At 30.7% G+C, this 13404-nt stretch overlaps 1 protein-coding gene across 1 annotated transcript; it reads right to left on the bottom strand.

The window, feature by feature from the left end:
- Positions 1-1601: 1601 nt before the first annotated feature.
- Positions 1602-2421, bottom strand: LOC120069713 (nuclear transcription factor Y subunit C-1-like). The gene has a single exon (XM_039021504.2). The coding sequence runs from the start codon at positions 2166-2168 to the stop codon at positions 1797-1799; it is 372 nt and encodes a 123-aa protein (XP_038877432.1). The 5' UTR covers positions 2169-2421; the 3' UTR covers positions 1602-1796.
- Between the last annotated feature and the right edge of the window lie 10983 nt (positions 2422-13404).

Here is a 13404-nt window from a genome sequence, read left to right as displayed (position 1 = left end):
AATTTTGGTCATAGTTAATAAAGATAAGTACCCACTATTAGATTATTCATTTTCCGAGGAACATACTTTTGAGGAATTACCTTTAAATATTGACAAGATTTTACCTTATTCATCGTTTGTTTCAAAATACCATTTTTTTTCAAAAGTATCAATATTTAGTCAGATGTTTTGAAAAGTATTTTTAGAGTAGAAATCTTTTAAAAAAAATTAATCGAGCATAAAATGGTACAACGATTTAAATTTACGTTTTGTTTTAGATCAATTTTTATCTAAAAAATTTTATGGTAGTTTCAAAGATATGAGTAGAGTTGGACCAAGAGTCGCAGGTCCTAAAAAGTGCATAATGCTAAAGGAAAATTTGTAATACTTCAGTCACGTGAGGATCAAAAGTGCAATTTCTATGGCTCACAACCTTGACCTACCTAGCGAAGCTCGAACCAACCTCACTGAATCCTACTTAAAATAAGCAGAAGTGTTCATGTACGATTTGGTTTGGAGTTCAAACCGAACCAAACTACAAATTTTAAAAAGTGTATTTCCTGAAACTGAACCGAACTGCAAATTCGGTTCAGTTTCATAGTTTTTTATTTTTTATATTTTTCATATTTTCTAAATTATAAGTGGTTTGGTTCGGTTTGTTTCACGATTTATTATTTTTTTTTTTTTACTTTTTATGTTTTTTCCTATATTTTAAATTATATATAGTTTTTTAATATATTTATTAAAAAAGCGGTTCGGTTTGGTTTCAAATCGATTTTCAAATTTGAAATCAAATCGAACCGCAATAATTCAATTTGAAAATATATCAAACCAAACTGAACCACATTAATTCGGTTCGGTTCGATTCTGATTCGGTTTAGCATTCAGTTCGGTTTTAGTGATTTCAATGATCACCCCTAGAAATAAGTATAGAGGAACCTAAGGTTAACTCTCCTATAAATAAGGAGTTATAACACCATGAAATATAAGTGGTTCTTCCTCCTAAAAGTTTACTCTGGCCCTTTAGTAGATGCTAACTTAAGTATCACAATTATTGTATGCAGATACCACGTCGGTATTCCATTTTGATTGTGCAGATAATCTCTTCTCCCAAATTAAAACTCTATGGTCGTTGTCACTTGAGTTTCTCCTACCCAGATTTTGACATCAGAAGTATTTTTTTTTAAAAGACAAAGTTGAGGGTATTTTTTAAGTTAAATTATTAAAAAATACTCTTTAATTATGAGTTTGTTTTCAATTATATACCCAAACTTTTGGAAAAGTTTCATTTTTACCCATAAAGTTTTAACTTTAAAATTTCACTCAAGAAGGCTTTTGCCATTAAATTTATAGATAAAAAAATTTGTGTTTGCATGTGTTGCTAAGTGAACAAAATTCTAAACACACATGAGAAGAAATTTTGGGTGTCAAAACTTAGAGTTATAAAAACATCACGTAAATGAATAAAAAGAAAATTGAAAGAACAACATGTATAGTTAGTCATTATATATTTACTTTTGTTTAAATGTATATGTTTATATTTATTCAAAAAAGTAAATACAAACTTTGCGGTCCATAAATTTAACACAATAAAAACTAATCTATGGTTGTATTCAAACAAATTTCAAGAATTAAAACGAAACTTTTCAATAATTTTTTATAATTTACAATCGACAAATTTATGAAAACATATTTGAAGATGTTTGCTATATAAATGGAACCACAGGTTTCAGAATCATTCTTTACATTATTATAGAGAAACGAATTGAGAATTCATTATAACAGAGAAAAAAGAAATGGAAAAGAGTTCGATCATTTCAGCAAGGTATGGACATATTTTCACTTTCAGCAAGGTCTCCGCCGGCGGCAGCGGCGGCGGTGGCGGTGGCGGTTTCATTGAAGATCAATCCGATCAGAAAATCGAAAACATCAGTAGCCAAAATGGCGGAAGCGACATCCTCTTTGTGAAGCATCCTCTTCTTGCTCTGCATCGCAATCATCCACGATCTCTTCGTCAATTCTTCGATGAACAGTTCACACGCCTTCGAGAACACGATCGGAGCCTCGCCAGAGATCATCTTCACCTCTTCTCCGGATTTCTTCATGATCTTCTTTATCCTCGCCAACGGCAGCGAGTGCGGCCCTGTCTTCCAGTACATCACACCGGAATATGCTCCCGCTTGCCTCATCGGAATGTTCCTCCGCCCTCTGCTTTTGATCGGAAACAGAGATTATTCGGTTCAATTCAATCTGAGAAAGCTTTCTGGATGGAGGTGTGAATTTATAGGCGCTGTGGGATGCTGCTGCGGCCGGCCAGCCTGCTCCGATTAAGGTTACTAAGTCCAATTGACACTATTTTTCTTTCCCTTTTCTCATGATTAGGGGATGGTTTATGATAATTAATTACGAAAAATATTTTAAATGACAAAAAGTAAAATATCATAATTTATTTGCGATAGGCTACTATTTATTTCTATTATAACATAGATATATATAAATGGTAGTTTATCATGATCGATTGTAGATAGATAGTGAAATTTTGCTATATTTATAAATATTTTTTTTATTTTTTTTATATTTAAGAATAGGCTATTAATTGCATCAAACTTGTAATTTTTTTAATGTTTAAACACATATTAGCCGTCGTTATTGTTATTGGTTTTAATTTAAATATTTGTTTTTGTTGGTTAAAACAAATTATACCTTTTGGATGATGTTACTCTCATATATTAATCATTCAACTTACTCTTTGAATTTGTTTAAATTATATATTTGGGCCATGTTTACCAAATACCAAATCATAATGAAAATTAGTGTAATCGTAATATAATTTCATTGATGGATCAATTGTAATTAATTTGAATCGTAAAAGTAATTAGATTGATTTTGATCGTATTTACTTAAAATTATGAATTTTGTCAAATTTACCGTTATTGTTACTTCTACCTCTGAGGGTCAAGTAGTAACGGTAGCAGTAACAGTAAATATGTCAAAATGGATAATTTTTCAGTTGTAACAGTAACAACAATGGTAGTCATAACGATAACTATAATGATATCTATAGGACGTAATTCTCAAGCACAATCGGATTGAGTAATCTTTATTAATCAACCAGATTGCATTATTTCATTACAGATTTAGATGTGAGGGCTATGTGTTAGTACAAATGCAAAACACAAGTAAATAATACTAAAATAATCAAATGAGACCCACTTTTTCTTATTCTCATTGATCTATTACGTTTTCAATGGGGTAAATGTGGTCTTATTGAACTGTACGATTTTTATTTACTTCGTCCAATTTCCAAAAATTTCAATATAATATTTTTTTGGACAAATTTCAAATTCAATTAATCACAAAAAGTAAAATTTGATGTCTAGTGGAACCCTAATTCATTAGGAGACCTAAGACTTCGCAATTGCCAAAACTTAACAATTTCACTTCTGGTCCCAAACACTCTCTTGTAAATATATGAATTTGAAGAAAGCCAAAAGTTTAAACATCGTGGTAAACATTTGGTACTTAATTTTTAGTTTTTGAAAATTAAGCCTACAAACACATCTTGCCCCTTAAATTTCTTGATTAGTTATACAATTTCTACCTATGTTTAGAAAAACCAAGCTAAGTTTTGAAACTTAAAAAATAGTTTTAGAAAACTTGTTTTGTTTTTGGAATTTGGTTAAGAATTTAACTATTTTACTCAAGAAAAATGAAAATCGTGTAAGAAATTGGAAGGAAATAAACTTAGTTTCCAAAAACTAAGTGATTATCAAATGGGACCTCAGAAACTAATTTTTTTCCATTTGATTTTTCCTAAAAGAAAAAAATTAATTCACTTAAATCACTACTATGAAATTCTTTTTAATTACATAGTTAAATTTCTCGCTCATATGTTACAAATATATAACTAAAAAATGTTTGTTCATAATTTCTAAAAATTAAAATTTAAATATTACAACCAAATATCCTAATATCAACTTTTTATAAAAAAATATCCTAATTTGAACGGTATATATAAAAATTATAATTCTAAATTCACTATCTACTATGATAATACACAATGTGCATTAATATTTGTTTTATAAACACATCCCCATCCTCGTACCCTTCATTCCCTTTTCCATTCTTCGTCTAATCGAGAATTTTCTACCTCGTTTAGGACGGAACTTTAATTCTAGAGATTAAATAGTCATCTCTAATTCTGACTCGGATTTGAACGATATTGTACATCAATTATATTAATTTATTAGTGGGATAGTTGATAATGTCATATGAATACGTGGTTGTTGATTTGAATATATGCTATTGCTTAGAAGACAAAATATACCTTTTAGGGTTGGAATATAAATTCATTTAACAATAGATGAGCTTTTGGAGTCTCATAACCTTATGATTTCAACTAATAATTTGAGTAAAACTTTAGAAATTTCTTATTAATTAGAGAGCAATATGTGAAATTAAAAGAAGTTCCTTTTTTCAATGGGCTATCAATATAAAAAGTTTGTTTTTTTCTCGAGCAGATTCTTATGGCATATGCCAAATCCCTAAACTAATGCAAATTTGTAGCAAGCCAATTTAGACTTTGAATCTAATATAATTTATTCCTCACTTCTCTCTTATGTCATGAAATATTCAAATATGAAAGCCATCACATACATAGCTTAAGTCATCAAAAAGTATATGCTTGTCCCATGTGTATTTGTTTATTTGAGTTAACACAAAAATAAATGAATGTTAGTTTAATTGCATTAAGTTTCATTAGTAAATCAGCCTCTCCCATTCATGTTAAATAAATTCAAAAAAATTCAACTAAAAATTGACGTTTTATCAAACTTGATTGAAATAAGAAATTATTCAAATCATCTAATGTTTGTGTTTGATTTACCAACTTTGTATATAGAAATAAAAATTAATAATTATTCGATTAAATAGAAGAGAATAATTAATGTATTCATCAATTGCACTTAGCATCATTTAATATATTATTATATTAATTAATTAATTAATCAATAAATAAAAATAAATGAATATTTCTATATTGAACAAACATAATTAAATTATATAATATAAATTAATCAGAATATTAATAATTTATAATAATTATTGGAAATTTGTATTGAATAATATAAATGAGAAAAAAATTTGATCATATATACCACATTTTAAATATTTGACATTATAGCAAACATTGATCGGTCAAGCTATCATTTTTTTGGAATTCCAAATTTACCCTTTCTTTCCATTTATTAACTTTCCTTTGTCACATTGTCGTTCGTGGCTGCTTTCCTTTTCTTTCACGGTGAAATATCGATGAGTCTTCATGAAATCCCATTCGTGAAGCTCCGTGATACTTTGATCAATTCCAATTTGTGAAGCTCCGTGATACTTCGATCAATTCCAATTCGTGAGTTCGTTTTTCTTTTTTTGATTTCATCTTTGATTAGGAGTTTTTTTTTTTTTTTTTTAGCGTTCTTGTTTTTTCGATTCTGTTTTTCAAATTTTTCCTCATTTCTTCAGGTCATTTAGTCTTTTCTTTCTCTTTTTCTCAAGAACCTAATGATTTCTTCAGCTCACTGTGAACATACTGGATTGTGAGCGGAGTTTGTGTGCTTTCATGAAATTTTGCTTTGTTCATTGTGTTGTTTACTTTTTCTTTGATATTTTGAGTTTTGATTGATTAATTAAGTTAGGGCTTGCATTCTTCATTGTTTCATTTGATACTGTATATTCTTTCTATAAACATATCAGTGTATTTTGATGTTTGATATTATAGCTACTTTGACTTTTTTTGTCATTTATGATTTTCTGCTACAATGTATTAACTTAGGGTTTAGAAGCTATTGTCATCAATTGGAGGATATCAGTGGCTATCATTGATAATGTCTATCACTAATAGAATATATGTTATTGCTATCATTTTTTATTTGTTCATTATTTTTTATTGATATCCATTGAAAGACATGCCTAGTTTTAGATTGGTATCAATGATATTAATAGATTTATATTTGCTTTTGATAGCTATTACAACCTATTGATATTGTTATTCAAGAGTTTTTGTTTTACTAATCTTAAAACATGGTTATTCCGATAGTTGTTTTTCATAGTGGAATATGGAATGAAAAACACTGTTATGTGAATTACAAATCTACTGGAGTTTTAGTAGATGATATAATGGTTTTTGAAGATTTTATGGGTTTAATAGTTAAGGAGATTTGTTTGGATGTGTCTACTTCTTCTATAGAACTTTCAATTTTATTAGATTTTGTTATGAATGAGATTCAAAATGTCGTTCAAATTTGTGAAGATAAGGATATAGCTTGATTTTTTGCTTTAGTTAAGGAACACAATTCACGACATCCTTTGGTTGCTCATGCTAGTAGTTCATGTTTGAAAGTGTCTTCTATTGTCGTTTCTAGTTGAGCTGAGAATTATTTGTCTACTGTTTCTTCTTCTAAACCTATGATTGATGATGGTGATTTCCAAGTGATTATGGATATACATATTGCTCGTGATTTGAAAGAAAAATATGTGTTTGCTAGTAAAGAGATTTTATCAAATTGTTTTTACTTGATAGCAATTAAGAAGAATTTTGAATTTAAGACTATAACATCAAATTCAAGAGCAATTTTGTTTCGATGTGTTCAAGATGGTTGTCAATGGTATGTGAGGGAATCCCGTTACAAGCGGAGTGTTTTATGGATGCTTAGGAAGTTTATTGATATTCACGATTATTCTATAAAAAGTATTCAAACTTGTCATAGGCAAGCTTCTTCGTCCTTAATAGCTGAATGTTTGAGAAATTATTTTAGATTTAGTTCTTCTCATACCTCAACTCCTAGTGATATTGTGAATAAAGTCCGTAAGGAATTTGGAGTAACTATTAGTTATTATAAAGCATGAAGGGCAAAAGAGCAAATAATGAAGTCTTTGAAAGGCAATGCACGTGAATCATATGCTTTGATTCTGAAGTTTTTGATGAAGTTAGAAGAAAAGAATCTAGGTTTCTTGTTTCTAACATATTATATGAGCTATTAATGGTAGCTCCTATCACTAATTGGAGTATATCACTGATAACATGAAAATAATGGAAGCTATTGGTGATGGACCGCAACCATTGATAAAAGCTATTGGTGCTAGGCATCAATCAATTATATACTTTTGTAATCTGGCTTAATTGTTTATTTTCTTCTTTTAAGTACATTCACTGCCTATGAAGCTGACATAAATGGGCATTTTAAGTATTGTTATATGGCTATTGGAGCATCAATTGAGGGTTGGAAGCATTGTAGGCCTAATATATCAGTTGATGGGATGTTCTTGGAATGTAAATACGCTGGGACTCTTTTGATGGCTTCAATAATTGACGGTAACAATAAGATTTTTCCTCTTGCTTTTAGTATTGTTGACTTTGAAAATGATGCATCCTGGAGATGATTTTTTGAGATTTTAAAGAAAAGTTTTGGTGAATGAGAAGGATTAGTCATTATTTCTTATGGGCATTTTAGCATTCCGAAAGGTGTTATGAATGCTTTTCCAAATGTTGAGTGTTGTGTTTGTCTACTACACCTTTTGCAAAATATGAAGTTGATTTATAAAGATTCTTTAATTGATGACATATATTATAGTTGTGCAAAAGCTTATACAATTGATAAGTTCGAGTTTTATATGAAATGGATGGAATCAATGTATCCTACAATTCGGGAATATCTCAGTAAAGTTGGTTTTGAGAAGTAGACACGTGCACATTCTAGGAGAAGAAGGTATAATATGATGACTACTAATATTTCAGAGTGCTTGAATAATATTTTGAAAGAGCCTAGGGAGTTCCCCGTTGCATCATTACTTGATTATATTAGAGAAATACTTCAAAATTGGTTTTATGAAAAAGGTCAAACAACATTATCCATGAAGACTGTTTTGACTAGTTGGGCAGAGTCTGAGTTGCGAGAGCAACACAGTTAGTCAAGAAGCTTCAAGGTATAAATACCTTAACTATTAAAAAATATCATTAATAACATGTTATCAGTGATAGCTTCTGTCATTGATAACATTTCTATCACTGATAGTTTTTGTTTTCACTGATATTTTTGTTTTCACTGATAGCTTGAAAATATTTAATCAGGTAGGGATAGTATCACTTACATTTTCGTTTGTATTTTAGTTTTAATTGATATTCCATTAGTTCACCTAGTTGATTACATTTCGTTGACTGTTTTATTTTTCAGGTTGATCCTATTAACAATGAAGAATATAAAGTAGTTGATGGGGACAATCACTTTTTGATAAATTTGGCCTATAGATCGTGCAGTTGTCGTGTTTGGGATTTGGTGGAGATTCCATGTGCTCATGCTTGTGCTATTATTCGTGAGCTAAATTTAGATATATATACTTTTGTGTCGAACTACTATTTTTTCAGTACATTGTTATCAACCTATAAAGGATCAGTTTATCCTATTGGAAATCATTCTTATTGGAGATCTGTTGATGTTGGTGTGAATATATTACCTCCAATAGTTAAACATCTGGCTGGACGACCACGTAAACAAGGAATATTATCAATTGGTGAAAAGAAAAAGGAGCTCGAAGTGCAATCGATATCATCGCCGTGGCCATAATTGTAGGACATGCAAATTGCCACCAGTTGTTTAATGAAGAAGCTTGATTTGTAATTGATGTTTGTAATGAAGAAGCTTGTTTTGTAATTGATGTTTGTCATCAATTTATCAATGATAGTAAGACAGCCTATGTTTTTCACCAATTTATCAATTAGATTGTAGTTGTTGCTTGTTGTCATCAATTTAACCATTAGAGAGTAAGACAATTTGTTATTGATGTTTGTCATAAATATATTAGAAACCTTGTTACTAATATTTTGTTAGTGGAACAGACTTTGTTGTTGATATATCCATTCTTTAGTCTATATGATGCTTTTATTTATAAAGCTTTCGTTTTCCTTTAGCCACAATAATTGAAAGAAATGATATCAAGCTATCTGTAATAGCTTATGTCAGCAATTAATACAATGAATTCAAAAGCATCAAAACTTCTTTTGTTAAATAACTATATTAAAAGATAAGCATTTTTTTGTAGAAAATCCATCAATGATAGATTCTATCACTGATAGCATGTCTATTACTGATACCATACTATCAGTGATAGAAGCTGTGCAGCTTGTGTTTAAAGTTTGATCAACCTAACAACCTGTTGTTAAATAGCTCTAAAATAGCTTCTGTCAGCAATTAATACGATGAATTCAAAATCATCAAAACTTCTTTTGTTAAATAACTATACTAATAGATAAGCATTTTTGCAGAAAATCCATCAATGATAGATTCTATCATTGATAGCATGTCTATTACTGATTCCATACTATCATTGATAGAAGTTGTGTAGCTTGTGTTTAAATTTTGATCAACGCAACAACCTTATTGAAGAACACTGAATAACCTGTTGAAGAACCGACCCAGAGACTAGATGATCGCTTAATAAGTCCAAACGATCATTTACAAAATACTATACGATCGCTTAAATTATGTACACGATCGTTGAGTAACAAAATTCTATATGATCGCCTACCCAATGCTAGACGATCGCCTACCAAATACTACACGATCGCTGAGCTCGGCTAAACGATCGCTTAGCTCTGCTACATGAACGATGAGTAACAAAATGCTATACGATCGCCTACACAATGCTATATGATCGCCTACTAAATGCTACACGATCGCTGAGCTCGGCTACACGATTGCTTAGCTCTGCTACACAATCGTTGAGTAACAAAATGCTATACGATCGCTTAAGTTATCTACACGATCGCTGAGCTCCGCTACACGTTTGTTGATTAACAAAATGTTATACGATCGCCTACCTAATGCTAGACGATCGCTGAGCTCGGCTACACGATCACTAAGCTCGACTAAACGATCGTTTAGCTCTACTACACAAACAATGAGTAACAAAATACTATACGATCGCCTACCCAATGCTATACGATTGCCTACCAAATGCTACACGATCGCTGAGCTCGACTACATGATCACTGAGCACGGCTATATGAATGCTGAGTAACAAAATGCTATACGATCCTACCCAATGCTATACGATTGCCTACCAAATGTTATACGATCACTGAGTAACAAAATACTATACGATCGCTTAAATTATCTACATGATCGCTGAGTAACAAAATGCTATACGATCGCCTACCAAATGTTACACAATCGCCGAGCTCGGCTAAACGATCGCTTAACTCTGCTATACAATCACTGAGTAACAAAATACTATATGAAGTTACAACTATATCAATCACATTTATGAATCAGTCACATTTATACTATACGATCGCCCTATTTTCCCTCCAACCAAACAGCCCCTAAAATAAATTGAAAGTTGCAACTATATCAATCACATTTATGAAGGATTCATATTGATTCAATCTAACTATCATTGATCTTGTAAAATAACAATGTAATTTCCAAAATCATAACAATCACTGTCTATTGTCCAAAATAATTTCCAATCTAATTTCGAATCTAACTATTGTCAAACAGAAGTCTATCTATTGTCAATAAACAACTCTATCTATTGTCAATCAAAGTTGTGATATTTTAAGATCAAAGCTTGGAGCGTCGTCATTCCACCTTGGAGAATTCCTTGTAGCATTACTTGGAGACACCTTGGTAGACACATTTGGAGAGACCTTCTTTTTATCTTTCTTTTGTTTTTTTGCGTTCTCCAAAATTTTCTTGGTTGGTTTTGTTTATCTTTTTAGTCTCTTATTGTCCTTCATATTTTCGACAACAACCTTTAGTCTATATTTTTTTGGACTCTTTTTAAGAGTCTTTTCAATAACCTGAAATCATGGAATCAAATATAACATGACATCTATCAATGTGCTATCAGTATCAATCAAGTAAATAAAGCTTCTTATTATTTATACTATCACTGATAACAAACTATCAATGGTAGCGTGTTATTGCTGATAGTTGGTTATTAGTGATTTCAGATATCACTGATAGCATGTTAATCTTATAATTAAGATCATCAATCAACCAATATTTACATTCTTTTTCGTCATATCTTCTTTATCTTTTTTTCCTTGATCTTCCTCTTCATCTTTAGGATCATCTTGCAATTGTTCTTGCTAGTCAATCTCTTGAACACCCTTTTCTTGAGCCTCTTTGTCCTTAAAAGTTTCAACTTCAGCCTGCATGCATATATCATTTTTGTTATTGTACTTCTTTACAGAAAAAAAAATCACAAGTTTTACCTCTAGAACTTCCAAACTTGCTTCTAAAAGTTCCAAACTAGATGATGGCGCTTTGTTCTTCTCAAGAGATTCTTGAGATTGCTTTTCACCACCTTCTTCTTTTTGTGGAAGTTTATCACTGATAGCTTCTTTTATGTGGCCCAATATATCAAGAATCTCCGTGTGCTTTTCATTTATGTCCTTCTTAATATCTTCTTGTCCTCTTTTTAATTCTTCAATTGTTTCTTGTAATGATGCAATTCTTCTCCCAGTTGACATTTGTTTTCCTTCTTTTTCTTTTTCAATATCCATCTCCCTAGTTTCTAGCTCTGCAAAATAGGCATAATAGTTGGATTGCAATTCTTGTTCAGTTGGAACCAATGAAGCAATAGTAAACTAAAAGTTTAATAAATATGTTAGTGATACAGCTAATTTATAGAAACAATCACTAATTTCAAGCTATCATTGATTGTTTCTATCTACAATAACATGCTATCAATGATAGAAGATATCACAATAGTTCCAAATGACTGATAGAAGCTATCACTGATAGTGGTATCTTTTATGTCATAAAAGCTGAAACATCAGTTATAGTTTCTATCATTTGATACCATGCTAATAATATATATAAATAAAGGAAATAACAGTGATAAAAGACTTATACCAGTGGCTTTGAAAATATTGTTGTTGATGTGTTGCCAATCATTAGGTTCTTGAGATTCCCATTGAGTAAGTGTAGGTCAATCACTTTTATTCTTCGTGCAAATCCAATATGGGTTTGGATAATCTTGGTATAATTTCAAAAACCCAATATACCAAAGCAAGTGGAAATCCTTGGAGGAAAATGGAAGATGGCTTATTGATGACAGCCTTCTTAAAAACTCTACAGTTAGTTCAAAGGAAACCCTGCCCCCTATGGATAAGATCTAAACTTTTCTTCATCATCCAACATTTTTAGATGCTTCCAACTTACTTTGTTAAGTCCTTGTGTAGGAATTAGGAAGCTTTCTAGAAAATACAAGTGTGCAAGTTTGACTTTCATATCAATGGGTATGCTGGCATCAGAACCTAACAAATTAAAAGTAGGTTGGAGCTCTCTTCTTATAATTTTCATATTTATCTTGAAAAAGAAGTTCCTAATTGTGTTGTCCATTGATTCCTGTACATTATAGATACCATCTATAGGGTAATCATCACAATTTAAACCTGTTACTAAACAAAAATCCTTGAGGCCAAATTCTGAAATATGTCCTTCTAAATTAAAGGCCAAGATATTTTGTTTGGTAGTTGTTCATTGCCTTCTAATTAGGTGTGATATGAGTTGGTTGGGCACCCTTTTCATTTTCACATCTAAGAAGTGCCCAAAAGGACATTCTCTAAATAGTTGGAGTGATGACTCATCTAATTTTCCTATGTTAGACAGGACTTCTAAACTTACGAAGAAGCTAACTTTTAATAGGTTTATCCATTCACTTTTGGAACAATTAATACATTTTCCTGTATATATAACAATAACCTAAATATAAGAAAAAAGCAACCACAAATCTATATAAATTTATAAAATATCATTAGATTGTGGACCTTAATCTTCTTGTGTTTTTTCCCAGATGTTGACCCTTCCAATGATTTTCTATTTCCTTTCTCCATTTATCCTAAAAACAAACATGTGGAACCATTACATTCATATAATTGATAATACCCTAGTGGGGAGGTGTCACCTCTGAGAGAGAGAAAGCGAGATGGAAAAGAAGACTTAAAGATGCTATCAATTACATTCTCTTAATGTTATACTCTAGTGATACTATCAGTGATAGATACTATTAGTAATAGCAATAAAAGTGTATCACTGATAGCAATAATAATGATAGATATTTTTCCTATGAATAAACAATCATCAAATCACAGTATAGGAAACTAAATTAGCATCAATGATAGCATTAGTGATAGTTTGTTGATAGATAAATCCATCAACAAACTATCAATAAACTGTCAACATATTCTCTGAAGCATCAGTGATAACTTCTATCACTAATAAATAACTAAATTAGCATAATATTCACTGAAACATCAGCAAATCACAATCAAACACAGTACAATAAACTTTACATAATTAGCAATCAAACACAACCAACAATAAACTAACAATATATTCACCGAAAAATTAGCAAATCCCAATC

This window comes from Benincasa hispida, chromosome 1 (assembly GCF_027475165.1).
Source record: "Benincasa hispida cultivar pf3 chromosome 1, pf3_genome.v1.1, whole genome shotgun sequence".
Classification (NCBI taxonomy): domain Eukaryota; kingdom Viridiplantae; phylum Streptophyta; class Magnoliopsida; order Cucurbitales; family Cucurbitaceae; genus Benincasa; species Benincasa hispida.
Note: the sequence above shows the minus strand (reverse complement) of the source record. Positions and strands in the feature narration are given on the sequence as shown.